We start from the raw sequence: 22503 nt of genomic DNA on the forward strand, positions 1-22503 counted from the left end.
CCATTTGCTTTCACACTGCAAGTGAATCGAGACCCCAGGCTTTCAAGCACACCAGAGTGTTCACACTGATACAATCTGTACCATCTGTGGAAGCTGATCATGGTGTGTTTAAATGAAAGTGTCAGTGTGAATGCACCCTTACTTGTCCTTGAAGAGCTGCTCTTTAATTTGCCTAGGCTCCAGACATGCTAATCCTTTCCTTTTTGACCACATTATAGGACAGACTGGAGTTGTATCATCATTTTTAAAGAATATGAAGATTAACACACTGATGAAATCTGAAAATGTTTGTTTCAAGCGTGCCCTAATATCTGTAGAGTTAATAAATAAATTCATATATCAGAATATGTAAAACTTCCTTCAAAGTATTCTGACCCAAATATCTTCCCATCAGAGCTGAATTTTACTGTCTTTACAAACACAAACAGCCTGAAGTGAGATTTGGATAATTCATCAAGGCCTCTCCTGGTGCAGGATGTGAGGTGGATCATGGTTTAGTAACAACATGACCTTCATCGAGACTTCTGGCTTATTTTAACATTTTTCAAACTTCAGGAAGGCACAAATGGACATCAGAGCTTTGGTTTTCATTCTTGCCACAGTTTAATCTACCATTTAGTCGCTTCAGAGAACCCAGACAGAAGGTCAACTTCACATAGCTGGAATTCCTTACAGACAGCAATGTAGAGAATCTGGACAAATCCACAGAGGAAATTTTAAACATTTAACCCATTAGGATCCAAGTTCCCCTAAAAGCTGTGTTGTTTGAAGACAGACTCATAAAACCTTGCAAACCCAAAACCATCAGCTAACTCTAAACCATACCTTTTTTCTGATATTCATTAATATTTAAAAGAAACTTTGCATCCTCAATAAGGAAGAGAACCCAGCGAACGTCATGCATCCAGTTTTAATGGGTTCATCAAGATTTTTAAAAATCCCCAACTAAATTTAATTTTAAGGGGCTCCTTTGTGCCATTTCTACTTTTCTGAGCTTTCTACAGTGTCAGTGTTGAATACTCAGACATATGAGCAGTACCGTTTTTTTTTTTTTTTTTTATCACGTTTTCCATGCTCTTCAGTTTCCATGGAGATGGAAACTATTAGTTTTAGAGTTTTTTTCTACTTTGAAATTATAGTGACGTCCCAGGGGAGGGACTCAGTGATTGGTCACCTCTTCTAGGTTGTGCACGTTCACGAGAAGAAAGCCACACCCACCTTCACTGCTCAGTATAACTACTCCTAGCAGTTGACCAATCAGACGCAGGTATAGGGTGGAGCTTTCTCTGTTCGCTTGTTTCTGGCAGAGGCTGATCTGAGAGGATCAATACAAAACGAATGAAGGGGTTTGTGAAAAATACTTGATTATTTTATTCCCTTCTGGACTCGCATATTAAAATAAATTTGACTGAAATGTGGATAATGGAGCAATTTAATAGGTAAGAGCTCATATTAGATAATTACTGAATATTGTTTCACCGGCCAAGAAATTATTTAACCCCAACTGATGCAATGAGCAGCGTCTTATTTCTTAAACAGTAATGTCTGAGACGACATTCGGTGGTCGCGGAAGAGACGTTAATTTGGTTCAGATGGGTCAAATCACTGGCATCAAGCAAATAAAACATCCTAAAAGTGGATTAAGAACTAGGAGGATAACGGGAAACTATCATCTTTCAGAAATAATGCGATTAGCAATGACTGAATTTGGTGAAATCCAATAATAAAGCAAACAGGTCGGATTCATGGCTGTGTTTATGGGTAAAAGAGCGTTTCCACGTTCACAATGGCTACGATTACACAATGTTTTCAATTCAGAATGAATTATTCTGGATCAAATAATTCAGAGTAAATGTATTGTCCTTCGAGTTTACATTTGCCTTTACTTATTTCTGCTTTAGATTGGTGGGCTGGGTAGGGTTCTGATTGTACAAAAGGCGGACATGACATACTTTGGTCAACCGGAAATAAAACCTAAAACTGTCTCCTGCTACCTGCCTTTTTGACTGGAAAACCACATTATAACAACTATTTTTGCTTTGATTTTAGATATAATTTAGAAGTACCAACTCGACACATACATACTACACTTTTTTCAGGAGTTCAGAAGTGAGAGAGAACTGGTAAGGGAGGTAAAAGATCACGCGGAATATGTGTGTCATCAAGACGGGACAAGGTAACGAGCATGAGCAGAACTACCGGAATTAACTTTGTGGGGAATGAATGTTTACATCAGGGATCACCAATCCTGGGCCGTGAGGACGGGTGTCCAGCAGATTTTCCAAGTGTCCCAACTGCAACACACCTAATTTAAATCCATGTGTATTTAGCAGACATGCAGAGCTTGTCTGAGTCTGAGACAGGAGTGTTTCCTGCAGGATTACTTGGAAACCCTGCAGGACACTAGAGGCCCTACAGGACCAAGACTGGTGGTGATTGATAGCAGATCCCTGGGTAACATAACAGAGGAATTAATCAATTCAGATTTAAAATGAGAATAAACCAACCACTTACTTTGGTGTTAAGTTCCGAATTGTCATTTATATTTGGAATTAGGTGTTTACATGGCCATTTTTAATCTCTTTAAAGCGTATTTAACTTTTATTGAAAGTTAAATAAAGAGGAATAAGTATTTATATTGTTGTGTTTCTCTATACATAGCATGTTTTGTTGTTATGAAGCACTTTGTGACCTTGTGTCTGTGAAAAGTGCTATATAAATAAGATTTACTTCCTTAAAACTCATATAGACATGGCCTACGTGAAAGTAAGTCCAGGGACTGGGTATAAACAGCTGTGTAGCCAGAAGAAAACCCCTCATCAATGAGGATAATCAGATTAAAAACAAGGGGCAAAAACATTTGACTCTGTAGCAATGAAAGGTCATGTGGTCTGATGAGTCCAGATTTACCCTGTTCCAGAGTGACAGGAGCACCATGGTAAGAAAACAGGTAGATGAAGCAATCCAACCATTATGACCAGTGCCTACTATACAATCCTGTGGGGGCAATCTAATATCTGGGGTTGCTGCTGCTGGTCAGGTCTAGACTCAGCAACATTATGTACTCAAAGAATGAGGTCAACTGACTACCTGAATATACTGAACGAGCTGGTTATTCTATCCAGGCATTTTTTCTTTCCTGATGGCACAGCCATATTCCAAGATGACAGTGCCAGGGTTCATCAGGCTCACATGGCGAAAGAACGGTTCAAGGAGCATGAGACATTGTGGATTGGCCACCACAGTGTCAGAACCATAAGCTCATTGAGTATCTTTGGGATGTGCAGGACAATATTTTGCACAGTAATCTGATTATCCCAACATCACGAGAAGATATTGGTGAAAATGAATGCAACTCTTGATGGAAATGAATGTAGTGGCATTACAGAAGCTTACTTACACGATGCGACAGAAAATGCTGCTGTAATCAAAGCTAAAAGCAGTCCGATGAAATATTAAGTGCTTGACTTTTAGGGAGGACAGCATCACTTTTTATCTGGGAGTTAAGATAGGTGGTTGTCCACTGGCGTGAAAGTGGGCGGTTCAAGCCCCACTATGCAGCCCTGATGGAGGCATCCGGTGTAAAAGGTACCAACGTAAACGTGCAAATGTCGCTTTTGTACAGGATCGGTAGGTGGGAGCAGGTGATTCACTGTGGAGACCCCTTGAGGCAGGTACAATGCCAAAAGGGAAGGAGGAGGAGTGTTTCCCCCAAAGGGACACATGAACATTAATACTATCCTAGTGTCCCATCATAATGTCCAGGAAGAGGCAATTAGTCTGTTCATAAATAGTGATTTCATCAGTATATAAATCACTTAAATGGAAATCAAATATGATTACCACCTTCAAAATAAGGTAATTAATACTGTAATGTGATGCTTTTTTTTTTGGCTTTTATGTTTTAGTGCGCATTGACTTCAGTATGAACAAGAGACGAAGCAGAGGACGTTTAACACCATTGCTATGTACTTACCTGTAATCCAGTGCTACGTCAAATGTAGGAAGTCCACTTCCTGTATTTGGTCCGCTTGAAATGGGCCGTTTGTAGGCAGACCGAGTTTGCTTCTTTGGTCCGAATCAGAATTAATTTGGCGCATTTACAGCTCCCCAAACGAAGCGGACTTTCCAAGCAAAGAGACTTGGATTTGAATCAAAAAGGCTGATGTGAATGTGTCCTTAGATGCAATACTTTTGCCAAAGGACACTTCCACTGACTGCACATTTCACTTCAGGAAACCCTGAATGGTGAAACACCTACACCTACAAGCCACACTGCAGTACTGGTCAATCCGTAAGGGAATGGAGATCATCATGGTTTAATAACACAGCTAGTGAACATGGGCATTGCCGCAGACTTCACTGACCTTCATGCAAAATTTGCACAGGTACTGATGTGCAAGCTAACCATCATCAGACAGATAAAAACCAGACAGCACAGGCACCCTGAGGAGTGAGGCTCCAATCTGTTAAAGATTAACACTCACCAGTATCAGCACCTTGTCTGGCACACTGGTAATCTCTTTCTCTCCCCTGTCTGTCTTTGTGTTGGTGACTGCTTGAAAGGGCTGATTTAGCTTAGAAAGAGGATTCCCTGTACAAGCCTCCTCCCCTCCTCCTCCTCCTCCTCTTCTTAAATCCAGAAGAGGTATGAAGAGCTGTGGTTGAAACGTAACGCTTGCTAAATTTAGCTTTATAGTAATACAAAGCTGGCTTTTTCCGTTTGTTTTGCGTTAAATTTTGTGTACAATTTCTGTGAATGCTAAAGAGCTTGTTCACAATAAAAAACCAAGTTAACTGCAACGCAAACAGAGGAAACAAAGCCTCTCAAACAGCATCAGAGACTGCCGCATTCAATTCTTTGTGTGATTGCTCACTTTACTGACAATGCGGCCAATCACACAGCAGACTTAACAACCATTGATCTGCACTTATCTTAAATGGTGTCAGAGAATAATAGCGTGATTGACTGGCAGCCTGTGTGCACAGAAGCATCTGTTCAGGTTCCTTTTATGAGCATAATAACAAATACAAAGAATAGATTCAATAACAATACCCCAAACTCTAATTTTGGCAGTGTATAAATAATTAAAGCACAGGTTTGTGCAGTGTTTTAAAATGGTAGTATGAGCCATTTTACCCATGATGGTAGTTTAAAAAAAAAAAAAAACAAACAAAAAAAACTACTTGACCATATATGTTTGAAAAATGAAAAGTATAGAGTTTAATGTTACAGTAATGGCATGAAAATAAATTTTTATTTATGTGCATTGTTGAGCCATGTGCATGTTCAAGATTGGGAAAGTTAATAGTAGATACAACCTTAATTTCTTACCTTAACCAAGTGAAATATTTATTTTATCAATTAAGTGGATAGATATACCAAATAGAATTTAATTGCAATTAATTGGGCTTAACTGGACCATAAGTCAAACAAGTGCCTTGACATGACTTGTTCAGACAGGGACTGTTCGAGGGAAGCTGAATGAAGCTTGCATCTTGTACGAATCATCAATTTTCATATCACTATATGCACAAGTGTATTTCTGAAAATCCATTCCCTACTTGTGGAAGGATAGAAGCTGATTTGAGTATGTGGACATGTTCGTAAAAAGGAAATGGGTGTTGAATCGAAGAAGGTAAGGTGGAAAGATGAGGAGTACTGACAGAAGATTGAAGATTATGCACATTTAAGGGATGGAAAGTGGTCTCTCCATATAATAGCTCTGGTTCTGTTGTGTTATTTCTCCCCTTTAGGTCTTAGGGGGGAAAAAATGAATTTCTTCTCTCTTTTATACTGTAGTGACAGCAAAGATGGTGACAGACAGCGACAAACTCTCGCTTTTCTTTCCTCCAACCGTGCCATTTTCAGGGGGAGGTTGGGGGGAATCATGCCAACTGAATGGGATTGAAGTCTCTGCATGTGTGTGTCTCAGCTTGAACTTCTTGGGGGAATATATAGCCGTCTCTGTCAGAACTCAGGAGTGACACCAGCAGAGAGAAAGGCAGGCAGCTGCACATTCATGCAGGTAGACTAGAAAAAAAAAATAGGCAGTTGAACCCAACCAAAGGCTCCTGAGAGAGCACAGCTAAAAATAACCAGACATTAGATCAAGACTGGAACAGAAGCACTGAATGTTCCCAAACACACACAAAGACTAAGCCTATTTCAAACCATGTACTATCATTACCCAATATATGATGTCAAAAGAGTATTCAGAGTCGTCTATGAATAGTACTGTACACTGGATTTGTGTGGCCAAGGTTTCCCTTACTGACTCCTCACAGGGAGAAATCCATCTGCTTCATTCTTACATTATTGCTGATTTAGCTAGCAATTCATCTGTGAAAAGTAAACTAATTAGACCATAAATACAAAGGATTTTAAACTATCCAGATAGTTTTTCTATTTAGCTGAGCAGCCAACCATTAATCGCCTTTATTTCAATCATTTGATTATGATTTTCTGAAGCACAAACTTAACCAAATGTATTCTAGTACCTCGATTTGGCTGCTGCCACCGTTTTATTTAAAGCTAATTTATGGAACATCAGCAAGGGCTCAGAATATAACGTTCACAACATATAATCATGTTTAATGACACCTACCACACTGATAGTTGCATATTTAAAAATGTTCAGGCCTTAAAAAGGGGCGTGGTGAAGTCACGCATTATCAATAACATCAACTGTTATCAACCATTTTCAACTGTTTTCCCATAATGGCTGTATACTAGGGCTGGATGATTAATCGGATTTTAATCTCGTTTACGATCTGGGTTTTCTATAATAAAAATCTTCACTGGTATTGCAGCGCTGTGCTGTAAACTCCTCCCACAGCCGCTTTGGTTTCATTCAGACACTGCTGCCAACTTGGCTACTTTATCGCTAAATCTGGCGACTTTTTTGTTAAAAGCGACTAGCGACAAATCTAGCGACTTTTACTGGAGGTATTAGAGACTTTTCTGGTGTTCTGGCGACTGACTTGAAGGCACATATTGTTCTGCAGTTACTGTAAGGAAGGAGCAGTGGGAGCCTCTCCCGTCCTAAAGCACTCCCAGGCGGCCAGCTTCAGTCGGCTCCGGCTGCAGGTCGATGTAGAATAACTGCAGTAGGTTGTGGACGTTCACCTAAACATAGTTTATACCATTGTCAGTGACAACTGGCTGCATTATTTTCCTATACATAGTTCAGCGAGTGTTATTTCCCTCTGTTACGGAGCGTTACCATAGCAACGCGTTAATCAGCTGGTTCAAATCAGTTGTCTTTTAACAGGTGAATGAAAGAAACGCACAATAGCTTGACAGCGGTTGTTTGGCATAAAACGTACTTCGAGGCCAACGTAAAATAGTTCCTATATAAGCAGTAAAAGCGGATTAAACAACTCGGAACTGTGCATTAGTCTAGAACACCACGTCGCGCAGCGTTGTTTAAATGTACTGGATAATTGCGTTAAAAAAAAATAAAAAAAAATCGAGATCTCAATTTTACTCAAAATAAACGTGATTATCATTTTTGTCATAATCGAGCAGCTCTACTGCATACATGTTAGTAAGCACTGAAAGGGGAGTTAAAGAGAATCAAAACACCCAAACTAAAAGGTATGGAAAATAATAAAGCTTTATTAAATGACATTATAGCTGATTTGATCCATTTATACAATAATAAGTATTGATCAGAGTAGCTATTATGAAAGCGCACAGCTGCTGCACCTCAAAATGACTGCACTAAATTAAACTAAAGCATGTTAACTTGCTGGTTACTCATCAATACAGATTTCTGTACCTTCTTTATTGATCTCTGTACTCTGTAAATGTAGACAGGTTTTTTTTTTGTTGTTGTTTTTTTTTTCCTTCAGCTTTAACATTATTTCTAATTTGAACCTTAAAGCGTAAAGTTTCATAGCACAGCTGATCATGCAATCTCGCCCTGAACGTGAACTTTTGCTGTGATATTTGCTTACTCTGTCGGTACTTGAGCGTGCTATGGGCATAATTACATGTTCCCTGACTATGTAGCGCCTTTGCAACTAATCAATAAACACTAAGAGACTGAAGCACTCCCTTGGGACACATACAAAGACACCATAGCAATTTCACCCCTCTTCCAACACACAAACCCACACAGTCTCGCACACTTAACACTTCACATCACGTGTATTCCCCCTGGGCTCGGCTTGAAAACAGACGTATCCAGACAGCAGTCGGCAGTAAGCCGTTTTTCCTGCTTCGTAGTCCAAACTGAGCCTATCTCCGCCTCGCAGTCAGGGAGGGGCTTTCCCGCTCTGTTTAGATAGCATTAGGCTCACCTACAATTACTTAAGACACAAGCGTCTCCGCTGTGTTACTAAGCAGCTACACCCAGCAGCAGCTCTATCAAGGCTGGAATCAAAGCAAAACAAACTGGCAGGAAATGAGCTGGCCTTTCGGTTTTCATACATGTCCCCGAACTCGTTCAATTCACTGGAAGCAGTCTGCACTGGTACTCTGGATGGCAATAAATCAAGCCTTGTGTGTACACTATGTAATGAGAAAGCAGAAGAGTAAAGAATAGATGGGGACGGAGTGACGGCGTGACAGAGAAGGACACACTATGGGAGGAGTAAAGATTCAATACTGTAATTTGAGTTCTCCTTTGGTTTTATAGGAGAAAAACTGAACTGTAATGATACATATGTTACCAGTTTTCAAAAAGAGGATAAAGCCATTTTGGACATATTTGTGGATGCCGTCTCAAAGCCTCAGGCCAGATGTGCAGTTTTTTTTCCCCAACATCACTGTGCAGCACAGTCTGGACTTTTCTCCATTTCGCTCTTTTTTCAAAAAGACTGCAACAATAATTAATAAGACACATCTGGACTGGAATGACATTTGTGCAGCAGCATACCAAAGCAGAATCGAGTGATCTGGACAGAAAAATGGAAGCCAGTTAGCCTAGCTGGTTAATGTTGGCACTTTGTGTTTTACTGCTTTTGGATCAAGGCGTTTCCAGGACTTGTTCAGAGCCAATGCTTTTTCTCCTCTTTCCACACCAGCAGCTAAAGAACAGCTTCACAGCTGGGAAAATTGGTTCCAGATTGGACCAAGAAGGGCAAGAGCCAGAATGACTATGGAGGGTGGGCAACAAGACATCATAGTAGGGCTGCAACCAATGATTATTTTAATAGTCGACTAATCTGTAAATAAGTTTTTCGATTAGTCACGATTATTTCTGCCACGCACATCATTTGTGCTTCCAGTTGATACAGCTCTTTTTACAGGTTCCAGTATGTTTTACCCGAATGTCACCCTGATTCCCAGTCAGTCACAACATAATGTCCTTTAGTAAGTTAAAAGAACGACCCCTGAACCAGTTGAATATTAAATTCAAGCTCAACAACTTACTAATTTATTTTAAAAACACCCAAACTTAGCTATAGTGTCATTTCCAAGCTGTACAGAATTCGCCTCAAAAGGAAAAACAAAATAAAGAAGATATTTTAACATCTTAGTTTTTGTAGAATTGCATTGAAATGATTATTTACATCTTGAAAAAGCCTGTTTTGTAAGGTAAACAAGGGCCAGAATCCTTTTAAAAAACATTCCTGAATCCAAACGGTGATCCGGATCACCTAAATTAAATCACTTCTTCCTTTTCACATTTCCAACAACTCCTGAAAATTTCATGAAAAGCCATCCGTAACTTTTTGAGTTATGTTGAACACAAACAAAGAGATAAATGCTGGTTAAAACATAACCTCTTTGGCAGAGGTAACAATGCACATCACTATTCGCTAACGCTAACTTTGCCATTGGGAATGCGGGAAACCATGACTCCTGGGTGCTTTCGTTCTAGATGCTCATGCATGACTGTGGTGCTGCCGTGGTACGCCAGCTCTACGTGGCAGACTATACATTTCACCTGTTTGACACCGTTTAGCTTGAAATATCCCCAAACTTTAGAAATAAGTTGCGCCCCCGTCAGTTTGTTCTTGTTCTTTGTTCCCCCCTCATCCAGTAGGGGCTCCAAAACAGAGCTAATCCCCATAGACCCCCATGTTAAATACAGCAACTTTACAGCAGAAATAAACATGTTTACAGCCTGGTACATAAATCCATTTTAGGTTGAATAGGTCCGGTTTACCTTCATGACAACTGTGGGGGGGGAGTGAATTTTCTTGAGAAGCAATTTCATCTTGAAATTTGGCATAATAAGGGGAGTGTCCTTTTGATTGACAGATACTACATGTCCTGCTTCAAGAAGAAAGAATGTAGAACGACTACGTTTTTAGTCAGATAACAGCATGACTTAGCGTTAGCCCACTTACATCCATTAGCTGGTTAGCTCCTGTTAGTTATGGGTTCGCTTGGTTAGCTCTTAGCGACAGGCAGGTCAGAGATCGCTACAATTATAACACGCTCACAGCCCCCTTCTCAGCTCTACTTTTTTGCCCATATTTATATTTTCTGGGAGAGACGACAGGCGTTGAAGTTGCCAAAATTGCGATGGCAGGAACCACCCAATGAGCTTCAATTCAGCTCTTCAGACAACTACGGGTGGCATCACGGAGGCGCCGTCCATCTTTTTACAGTCTATGGACTGAACCCAGGAAACATCAAGGTACCGCAGCAGGTATAAAGAATCGTTCCCTTGAAACATCAGTCCATCACACCATGTCAAATGGACCAACTACAGCTGTACATGTCCATCACTACAGTAGACTACAAACATGCTATGTGTCTATCGTGATATAAAGGGTCTATAAATAGAACCCACTAAACTGGAACCATCACAAACTCAGAACTACTAGCCATGACGCCATGTGCCCACCTAGCTTTAACCGATTCTCAGGGATCAGGTTCAGACAATCAGATCATCCCGCCTCAACGTATGAAATAGAATTGCTGGTACAAACAGCTGGAGTGTAAACAACCACATGCGCACAACACGCTTAAAGAATAAACGTCAAGGTGACCTGTGAGCTTTGCCAGAAATCCAGGTAGAAAATGTTAGTGGGCATCAACTCGCTGCAGGCTGACCTCACATACCACATAAACCTGAGCACACAGAAAAAGCCCACTGACACTGTGGCCCAGACAGTGCTCATGTTGATGGGGAGAACTCCTCCAGCATCGCATCAATTTGTCATGCAAGTGTAACCTACTTTTAAGTTTTGGCTAAAAATGGCCCGACACAACATGGTGTCAAAGGACATGTGGGTCAGCAGCTCAGCCAGCTGGTAAAAATGATGTGGCATTTTGTATTAAGCGACCATAAGCAGAAAAGTGGGAAAATGCACTCCTTAGCAGGAGAGGCTGACAGAGCACCTGAAAGCCCGAGGGGGGGGCGCGGATGGTATGTAGGGCAATCTAAAAGCCGGACAAGGAGGGACAAGAACAAGCACACCAGCAACATGGCTTATTCGCTTTTAGCCAAGAGGTACCTGCTTCTTCTGCAACTAAAAGCTGATAAAGTCATCGTCTCTTAGACTCTAAGACTCTTCTCTGCCGAAGCCAAAGATCCTCAATCTTGGTCCTCAACGGCCGGTGTCCTGTTGGTTTTCCCAATTATTCCCACTGCAAGACGCCCGATTGAAATCAGTATTGAGCAGACATGTTGAGAGCTTGTGTGAGTCTGAGTCACGTGTGTTCCTGCAGGGACACTTGGAAAACCAGCAGGACACCGGTCCACAAGGACCATGGTTGAAGATCCCTGGTACCCTTTCCAAACATGAGTCAACAGTATTTGAAGAACTACGTGGATGTTGATTACCCAGCTCTCCAAATGGTTTAAACCACCCACATTGTCCATGGAAATTAACATTGCAAACTCCTGTAAAAGCATACTGATTGCATCCTGGAAACCTTTTTGTGAAATAAGGCTGAGACAAAGACAACTGATGAAAACCAGAAACAACAGAGGGAATCTATTGGCTGAGATTTAACAGCATCACCTCTGAAATCAACACAGCGGTCAATGTTTCTGAGCCTCCATGTGGTCCCCAAAGACCCATTACAAACAGGCTACAGATGGAAACCAATAAATACTATGAAGATACAACACTCTGGGTTGCAGTTGCTGTCCTATCATCTGTGCAAAGGGTGGCGAGATGACCTGATTTTACAATCACACCATGGCATTAGATGCCAAGGAGGAAATGCATAAAATATGTTCAAAAGTTTAATATGTTCGGCACCCATAAAAATCGGAGTTGAATCAAATTGTGACAAAAGCATATTGTCACATCCCTTCTAGCTTTGTACACTAAAGTAAAGGTAAATGCTCAGCAGCAGGATTACATGACGGTAAAGTGTACCTTGGCATTAAAACACTGGCATTAAAAGTTATGACATTTGTAATTTTGCAATGACGCGCAACTCAATTTGCTTACAGTGAAGCGCAACAAGTTAAGCAGCATTCACTGGATGTCACAGATTGGAAAAACAAATGTGTCAACCTTTCTTGATGGATAGTTTTATTTTTCAAACATGACTGAGTCAGAGTGAGGTTAGCACTTCTTTTTTGGCAGTGTGTAATGACCTGTATGTGGTCTTGATTCTTTAGTTTCACCTTTATTTTTATATATAGAGCGTCATATTATTCCAACAGCAGCTGTTGTGCTAAAGAGTTGGTATAAGTCAAACGCTAGATAGATGTTATTCAGGTTAAAAAGAACATATTCAATCATATTTGGCATGTAGTTCTGAGAATAAAACCCTCCCAAGTCCCAATAGAAGTCCCTTTACATCTATTTTCTCTGAGAGAAACGTATATCTCATTTGTTGGAGCGAGACGTTTATTTAATTACTTTGTTGCTTTATCATTTGTTTTGTTTGTAGCAAAACAGAAATAAAATGGACAGACCTTTAAAATATGTGAATGTAAATTTTTTTACACAGTGTTGTGAAAATAAGGCGTAATTGCAAAGTATTTATTTCTCTAACAATGATACCAAGAAAAATCTTCGGTCATAACGTCCCCGATTACGGCTGGGCGATATGACGATATATATCGTTTGTATGATAGAAAATGTCAATCATTTCATATTAATCAAACATGGACGAAGACGGTAGCAGACGCGTTTCAGAGCAGGGTAATTCACTAACAGATGAACTACCAACTAAAACTGATGAGCTTGTTCCTAAAAGGGGGAATTTCTGTCACATGGATGCAGTTTTGGAGATAAAAAGACCGACGTGGAACTGACAACAGACTAGCGCACAGTCCCAGCAACAGACTCCAATTAGCAGGTGAAACTAATTTTAGCACCTGCACAAGAATCAAGACAAAGAATACAGAAGGGCCAATGAGCAAAAGCCGCAAAAGCAGTGTCAAGTGGTGGCAAAAGCGTTCATAATAAACTCCAGACCCAAACGCTGCAACAGGTATTTACCCATGAAACGCCATACGGCCATGGTTCCCGCCAATGATTGGAAATCATTGCTGCTGTTGCCAAGCACATCTGACAAATGATGACTGACACAAAATCACAATTTTATATTGTAATGTATATCGTTATGGGGATATAAAGTGAGGATATGAGATTTTGGTCATAACGCCCAGCCCTACCCGCAATGTGTACTTCCCCTGCTGGTTGGTTTTAGTTGACTTTGGCCAAAATGGTCACATTTGAGAGAGAAAGGAATAAGATGGAGGATGGAAAGGGGACAGTCATGGATCGGACTAGGAGTAACTAAATAATTTAATCTTACATAAGAAAAACAACCCAGATCCATACACTGCTGAATTACTGACCTGGATGCATTATCTCCACTTAAGATTTACTGCACACTGTGTTTTTATCAGAGTTTAATAATGACTCATCGTCATTGGGGTCCCCTCAGCTCTAATCTTCCCGCTTTTTTGTGTTAAATCCTTCGTTGACGACAAAGGGCAAAGAAAACTGGTGGTTCAGTACATTAACTGAGATCTGGAGCAAGCAGCACTGCTCCGACACTTACCATCCACTTATCAGTTCATTCACACCTCCATTTATACAACTCCAGTCACTCTCACATGACTATCAAGTGTCTTGTCTAATGTCAAGGTGTGAATTGTTCTCAGAGGTTAAGCGCTGGAGAAACAATCCTCTAAGCACCCTGGGTAATTCCTCCAAGTACTATTTAGTTCAGATCATTACGTTTTCAAAAATCACCTGAACTGCTAGGAAGTGCCACGAGCCTGGATCTAAAGAAACGTTATTCAAAACCCCAACTCCATTACACAACTAACAAAGGGTGTAAAAATAGCAGTTTCATTGAGTCAGGGGTGGATTTACCCATCCAACTACTCCCACTGCAACTTAAGTCCATCCAATACAAGCCAGCTGCTGCCATGACAACAGTAAGCTGGTGAAACTTGAGTTTGAACAACAATCTTCACTCCAACACTTTGTAGATGCCACAATAATAAAATAAAATTGTCCTCTAAGTGTGTGTGGATGTGCGCCGTGGCAATCACTTATCTGTTTACAAAGGCCATATTTTACGCTCAGTACCGGTCACCTTGGTGACCAGCAAACTTGGAGCAGGTGTGCAAAGCGGACGGATACACTGCAACAAATTTAAACTCTACTCGATTGATTTTTATGGCAATGATTTCCATAAACAGATCTCTTCGAACCTGAATGGAAGGATTTGGCATTTTTGCCGCATGACTGGCAGGCTGGGGTTAATCGGGGTGGACAGTCCCAATCATGACACTAAATGGCTTTAAAACGGCACTTATTTTTGCCAGCGGTGCGTGAAGGTCACGGCTGCTGCAGTAAACGGTGTCAACCCCCCCCCCTCTCTCCATGCTCACTGCTGGCAGTGTTCAGAGGCTGTTGCCAGGGTTATTCAGTTATTAGGTCTAAAATATGTTGTTGAGATCATTCACAGCTTGCTGTCACAGCCACAGCTGCTTCGGGTAAATGTGCCAAGAACCACAGAAAATGTGTGTTTACATGCGTGAGCAAAAGGTGAGCGGCTCAGACTTGTCAATAAATGAATAAGAGAAGCTGAATGAAAAACGAGATTCAACAACAAGCTTTCAGTGTCAACGTCTGTCAGGTTTCTGTGTTGCTCTGACCGCCGATAGATACCTAAACACAGCGGCAGGCTGAGCTGCCAACTCCATCCTTTTATTCATAGACCCTCTTCACACCTGCTGAATCTGGTTTCCTGCAGCGCCTGGATCAAACTGAGAAGCTGCATTTAAGCTTTTAGCACAATGCTTCTGAATAAGGCATCGATTCAGTAATTATGATTTAATTGTTTGGAAAAACTAACTTTTCCACACAGACTCTATTAGCTGGATGCAGCTCAAAACTAACGCAATAAATAACGATAGAAACACTGAAAACATTGAATCCAGATTCACACTGTGCTTCAGCTATTCTGATCCTGTACGACTTGTCAATGCGGACTCTGCGCCGGTCTGTCATGGTGAAGAAGAAGCTGAGCCAGAAGGCGAAGCTCTCGATTTACCAGTCGATCTACGTTCCTACCCTCACCTATAGTCATGAGCTGTGGGTCGTGACCGAAAGAACGAGATCTTGTATACAGGCGGCTGAAATGAGTTTCCTCCGCAGGGTGGCCGGGCTCTCCCTTAGAGATAGGGTGAGGAGCTCGGTCATCCAGGAGGGGCTCAGAGTAGAGCCGCTGCTCCTCCGCATCGAGAGGAACCAGTTGAGGTGGCTCGGGCATCTGGACAGGATGCCTCCTGGACCTCCCTGGTGAGGTGTTCCAGGCACGTCCCTCTGGGAGGAGACCCCGGGGAAGACCCAGGACACGCTAGAGGGATTATATCTCTCTCGGCTGAGCAGGGAACACCTTGGGATCCCTCTGGCAGAGTTGGCAGATGTGGCTGGGGAGAGGGAAGTCTGGGCTTCCCTGCTCAGGCTGCTAGCCTAACCCCGACCCCGGATAAGAAGAAGAGGGATGGATAGATTTACTTGTTGCTATATTATTTGTGATACTGGTATCAAAACATTTTTTTCTTATTGTGAAATTAAACCTCCTTCCTTTAGTGTAAGCAAACCAAGTTTGGATTGAGATGCCCTTAGTAGGGGTGGGAAAATCAAATTGGAGGAAAAAAAAGAGAAAAAAAAAAAGAATAATGGGATTTTTTGCTTCACAATTTTAAAATAGTTTGTTTTGTTAAAAAAAATTTTTTTAATAAATGAAAGTAATCTATTATAAAAAAATTTGTAATTTTTATTGATCTTTTTGCTTGTCTTCTTGGGCATTATAGCAGCAGAATGATGGTCTGACTACTATGTTGTTATTTACTAATTGAAATCAAGGAAAATGACAAACAAAAAAAAAGTTTTATCCATTTTTTTTGTTATTAATCTCCAAAAATCCGCAACATCTAAGAATTTTGAGAATCACAATTTAAATCGGAAAAAAAAAATCGTAATCGAATCAAATCGAACCAGGACAAAAACATAATGTTACAGCCTCTTAGTGTTTTATTTAATGATTTAACTCAAATGACAGCATTTCACCATCGTCGTCAATACAGACATTACTTGGGTGGGGAATGTTATTAAACGAAAAAAAAGTGCAATAAATTGCACACTTACCCAGAATTAACCTAAATTACAGGATAAATTTGCCCTAATTCCACTTTTAACACATCTTTTAGAGCTGACCACAGCTCATTTTACAGTCCCAGTATAAGTAGTGGCCTAATGTGTCCCTTCCAGCTTCCCTCCCCAACAAACCCTGTCAAACCAACAACATACTTGACTGAAGAAACCGATGACCTGCCCTCACTTCTGCCTGCTGGCCGCTCTTCCCTGGAAAACGGTAAAAATCCTGACACGGCAAACAGACCTTCACCGCCCGTTCCCTCCCGACAGCACCGAGGTTGTTGCTCTCACAAAGAAATCAATAACCTGCAATGATTAAGCTCGACATGGTGGATTGGTTGTTCAGGTCCGGCCAGGTTCACAAAGGAGCGGAGACAATGCGTGACTTTTTTGTTGAAATGTCAGCAGCTGAGTCTTGTGAGTGAGGAGGCGTTGACGGATGCGAGGCAGCCGAGCCGAAGCATCGATCAAACGTTGCGGCCGACAAAAGGCACTTCCCAGAAAACGGGATTTCAGCACATTTACGCCCACCAACGTCAAACACAAGCCAAGCTCCGGCTTCACGGCACACATGTCTCACCTTGTGCGACTCGATCTCAAACGCATCGACTCCTGGTTGCACCAATGCCACCTTTAATGGGACTCGGTTTAATTTGAATGGCCTTTGCTTCGAGTGGGACGTAATAAACTGCTTGACTAGCAGAGTAGGACGGAAAAAGTCGACTTAGAAAAGGGAAAAAAAAAAAAAAAAAAAAAAAGACTTGCAGGCTTCAGCTGACAAAACTGACGTAGGTTTAGGCAACAAATGGAGGCCACCAGAGCTGCCACATGCGGTGATACGATTTCTCTAACATGATGTGTGGGACTGTAGAGTCAACAGCTCTGTGTGTTTGTCTTTCTGTGAAAACAAGGTAAGCACACTGTGTCCTTCCCGGACTGGCGGTCTGATGAAACACCGACTTTCTGTTGCTTCTGTCACTTTCCCCGTTATCTCTGTCTGACACCTGCCTTGAGGCCTGCACAAAAAGCACCAAATTATTTTAATTTTTCTACCTGAAATATCCTGTTTATGTTGCTCAACAATTACGTTTTACGGCTGCCGTCAGAGACTTAATGAAGAAATCAATTCTTGCCAACTATTCTCATTAAATCCATTAAATTATGGGAAAAACAGGCAACATCTTTTTAGATTAGGTTATATGGTTTCTTAACTGTTTGACAAATTAGTCAAATGTTTTTTGAGTCTTTGACAAGACAAAGTCTTGAGTCTTGAGTCTTTTGACAAAGACCAGTTTAATGATGACGGTAGAACCAGATAATCTAAACAATAAGAACATAACGGGATGCAGCCCCAAAGCACCAGGAAAACACAACAAAAAAGCAAAAAGTTGCTAAATTTCGAGCAAAAAATGAGTTGATTCATATTTGTGTCTTAGATTAAGGTTTGTTTTCCTGCTTTTTAATGTTTTGTCTCATTGAAGAAGCAGAACCTTGCTGTGTTTTGTCAATTTGTCAACTTTTAGGAGCATAAAATTTCCAAAACATGTCATAGTTTCGTTTCCAGACACTGACTACGAAGGACCTTTGAGCTTTTTTTCCTTTTAAATCATTCACGATGGTAGATTTAGTATCCTTGCATTTCTGACTATGGATTAGATGAAACTAGCGTCATAAGTCGTGAGTAAGAAATGTTTTAATATTTCCAGTTGATCGAAGAGGAATATTTACATAAAATCATGTAATTTTAGAGCCACAGGACAGCTAGGGGACAAAGACGATACCTTTAAGACATAAACCAGACATTAGGAACCATTTCTCATTTCATCTTCCCCACCTTTCCAACCATCGACGTCGTTGGACATCTTTGACCTTCCTTCCAGCCGATTCAACGCGTTGAATCAAGTTTGTTCGGTAAGTAAAGCAGATTACAGATTACTTTGGGCGGTTGTTCAGCGTTACGTTGCTTATTTTCCCAGTAAATGTATACTACATGCAGTAACAAATGAATGACTCAGTGGAGTTTTCTAGTCGCTACAACAAACCGAAACAAACAAGGAAATGAAAAACTCAGTAAGTACTGAATAGATGGCGCTCTTGTCCTTTATGCTAGGAAACAAACACCTGTACGTCCCTCCTGGTTTAGGTTGGTTTATCCAGTGAACCATCATCCTCCCAGTTCATCTTCTAAATGGGAAACCGACGCACTGGTGACGCAAATATAAACGTTATCTTCAAAAAAACTGCAAAACAACAACAACAAATCCATCAAGTTTCCTTTGAAAATAAATAAGCTAGACTGACATTAGAGATTGTTGTTACAAGTGGTTTCTGCTGGTTGTGCGTAACAGGAAAACGTTCCTAATGGTTCATTCCTGTAAATACTTATGACGTCATATCATATCTGGAGAGACAAGTCAGTCACGAGTTCATCAGCTCAGATTCTTTGCCAGATAAAATTGGCAACGAGCCGCCAAGTTGCTTCCTTTTACCCCCGATAGGCTTCTAGTCTTCCTCAGCACAGACAGAAAAACCACTGAGGTGAGCAGGGAGACTTCCCGGCACATCAGTGGACGTTTCTCATGTAGTTCTCTATTATTTTATTCATATTTTCTTATCAAACTGGCAGCAGAAGCCAGACTGGGTGAATCAGACACAGTCAAAGCATCAGATTAAAGTGCGGAGAAGATGCTGTGATGTTACAGATCACAGGACTGCACATGCTCAGTAGATCATTGTCTAAAGCAGTGTGTCTCCATCCTGGTCCTCAGGGACCGCAGTCCTGCCTGCTTTAGTCGTTTCCAGCTCCAGCACACCTGACGCAGATTAACTGAACTGCTAGCAAAGTTCCTTGCAAGCCTGCTAAAGAGCCATTCGTTCGAGTCAGGCGTGTTAAAGCAGTGTTTTTTTTTAACCTTTTCTGAGCCAAGAGCCCACAGAAAAATCACAAGGCACACCACAAACCAAAATGGTTTCTGTAAAAAGTCCATATTATTAACATAAAGACCATCTCGAATGATGGTCTGGCTTCTGAAATCAAGAAAAATTACTAGCAAAAAGAAGTTTTATACATTTTTTTTTTTTAAATCTACAAAAATCAGCAATATTGAAGAATTTTGAGAATCGCAATTTAAATCCAATAGGCACCCAAAAAAATTGGAATCGGGACAAGTAATTACTTGTTCTGCGCACGCTAGTTACCTTGTCCTGTCCCGATAGCGCGCGTTGTTCGGTTGTCTCTTTCTTTTTCTTCTCAGTTGCTGCAAAATGTGAAGTAGTATGCTCGTGTTGAGCTGCTACTTCACATTTATAATAAAAACAGCAGCGAAACTGGTACTTATGTAGTTTTTACACGTTACGACTGAAAAGACAAGAAGCAGTGAGCCAATTTTGTTTATTTCCGATATACATCATACGTCACGTGCGCCCTCTGTCCAATCACAACCCTTCCCAACCTAAACCTCTAAAGAGGAATTATGTGAGAACGTGTTTCATGTAAATGTTCATTCGGAATTATTATCTTCATGTAAACTCAAAGGAAGATTAAGCTAATTCCGAATTAAAAAACACTATGTAACCGTACCCAATAACACCTATGTCTCCTGTCTCAGCAGGTCTCCCTGTCCTCTTCCCCCCACACAGCAGAGGCAGATGGCTGCCTGTCCTTGCCTTCCTGTTAAAAGGGAGTTTTTTCCTTCCCACCGTCGCCTCATGCTTGCCCAGGATTTTAGACTTGAGTTGAACCCTCCAACTTAATCTGTTGGTTTCCTTATATAGGCTATTATGAATTTGCTTTCTTATGTTTTTTTCTGTCTGTAAAGCATCTTGAGATGTCATTTGGTATACTCACAGTCAAGGTGTTTCTTCTTCGGTCCGCTGACTTCATGTGTGGTGGCTTTACACACAGCCTTGTTGATGGCAGACCCCGTCATGCTGTGCTGCGCGGCTGCGATCCGATCCGTGATCGATTGGCCAGACATTTCTTCCTCTTTCTTTCTTCAAATCAACCAAAATTACCACAATAACGATCCGATCAATGGATCAACTCCCCGTGGGAAACAACTCCACGTGATCTCACTGTCAAGTGGAGGTAAAAACAGGAAAAAGAAAATAGTTTAGTTCACACAAACCCGACGCCAAGTTATTTTCCAGGTGCGTAAAAAAAAAAACCTGCGCAGTCTGCAGAAACGTGAGATTTGTGTCCAAAAAACGTCTTAAACTCTTCTTTTTAAAGTTAAAATGTTTGGCAGCAGTGTATTCCTCCAAATTTCCCAGTAAAAGAGCCACTAATCTGAGCTGTCGGAGTCTGTGTTAGCTGATGTTTCCGCTGCAGAACCAGGAAAAAGTCCCGCTGTGAAATTCACACACACTTAAATGTTCTTTCTGGCCACAAATTAACATAGCTAACTGGGTTTTGTCACCAAAAAAATGTTCGGTTTGGAGTCAGCTAAAGAAAATCAGTCCACCTGATGGAAAGAAAGGAAAAGTAATCCTTTTGTAATCACAGATGAGAGACTAGAAACGTGACGATCCAGAGGGAAAAAAAACCACGAGTTCCTCCACGTCAACTTGTTAGCTTGGCTTGTTTAAAAGCTATCGCTGCTCGCTCTGAAAAGTGTGTTTTAAAGCTCCGATTGGTGCTGAAAAGTCACTCACAAGTGAACGGCACATTGCTTGAAGTTGGTCCGAGGATACAGCCTTATTGACAGCCGGGAAAGGTACCGTTTCTCGCGGTAAGACGAGACGCGACGAGCGGACTGGGGTTAGCCGAGGTGCTAACGGGGTTAGCCGAGCCGGCAGACCCGGGAAGTTAAAAAATGACAGCTCCTTTAGGTTGTTCTGGTCCCCTTACGATCCTCCGGCTGCCTCCACCACATTACCGGGTCGTTTTCCCCCTGAAAGTCCCGTCCAGTGTCTGTGAAGTCACGCCAGTGGTTTCTCTTTACGGACTGACTGACTGGTTGCTGCTCTGCCGGACAAAATGGCAGCGTGAAAAATCAGCTGATCTCACAACTGTGCTGCGTTCAGGGCAGCTCCGTAAGCTCGGAATTTAAAACTCACATGCAAATTCTTACGTTTTCATCCGTTTATTATTATTATTATTATTATTATTATTATTATTATTATTATTATTATTATTATTATTATTATTATTATTATTATTATTATCTTTGTAGTCGTCGTTGTTGTTGTTTTTGTTATTATTATTATTATTATTATTATTATTATTATTATTATTAATAATAATAATAATAATATCATTATTGTTATTATAATTATTATAAGAATTATTATTATTATTATTAGTAGTAGTAGTAGTAGTAGTAGTAGTTCATTCATTATCCTAACCGCTAAATCCAATTCAATTCAATTCAATTCAACTTTATTTGTATTGCGCCACTTCACAACAATGTTGTCACAGGACACTTTACATACACATCATTTCAAGCCAATTCATACATATCCTATAATAGAAACCAACTGATAGCATCGAGTCATGACTTCAATCCAATCCCCCATCCTGAGCTGCACGCGGCGACAGTGGGAAGGAAAAAACTCCCCTTTAACAGGAAGAACACCTCCGGCAGAACCCGGCTCAGGGAAGGCAGCCATCTGCCTCCACTGGTTGGGGTGGAGACGACAGGAAAGACAGATCAACATGTACAACTGCACTTATTCAGGGAGACCTGCGGAAAAGAGGAGAAATAAGTTAGAGACGGCAATATTGGCATATATTTATATGTTCATACATTAGAAAAATAAAGCGAGGTACTTCTCAGTGCATCAGGCGACATCCCTATTGCTACATAAGTAATGGATGGCTAGACTACCCATAACTATAAGAGCAAAGAGCATAACCTGGACAGTTGGGTCCCGTACATGCAGACTCCAACTCAGGAGATGCTCATATACTAACTATAAGAATCATGGAAAAGGAAAGTTTTCAGCTCG

At 41.0% G+C, this 22503-nt stretch overlaps 1 protein-coding gene across 2 annotated transcripts in view; it reads right to left on the reverse strand.

Moving 5' to 3' along the window:
- The window catches only part of LOC306769490 (phosphatidylinositol-binding clathrin assembly protein), a 121084-nt gene extending 99977 nt beyond the window's left edge, over window positions 1-21107 (reverse strand). For both annotated transcript variants that reach the window (XM_079258107.1, XM_079258106.1), the window contains exon 1: window positions 20402-21107. In XM_079258107.1, coding sequence (XP_079114233.1) covers window positions 20402-20531 — 130 coding nt within the window. In that variant the 5' untranslated portion in view covers window positions 20532-21107. The remainder of the gene's footprint in view (window positions 1-20401) is intronic.
- Between the last annotated feature and the right edge of the window lie 1396 nt (window positions 21108-22503).

This window comes from Telmatherina bonti, assembly GCF_933228915.1.
Source record: "Telmatherina bonti genome assembly, chromosome: 18".
In the NCBI taxonomy this organism is placed as follows: domain Eukaryota; kingdom Metazoa; phylum Chordata; class Actinopteri; order Atheriniformes; family Telmatherinidae; genus Telmatherina; species Telmatherina bonti.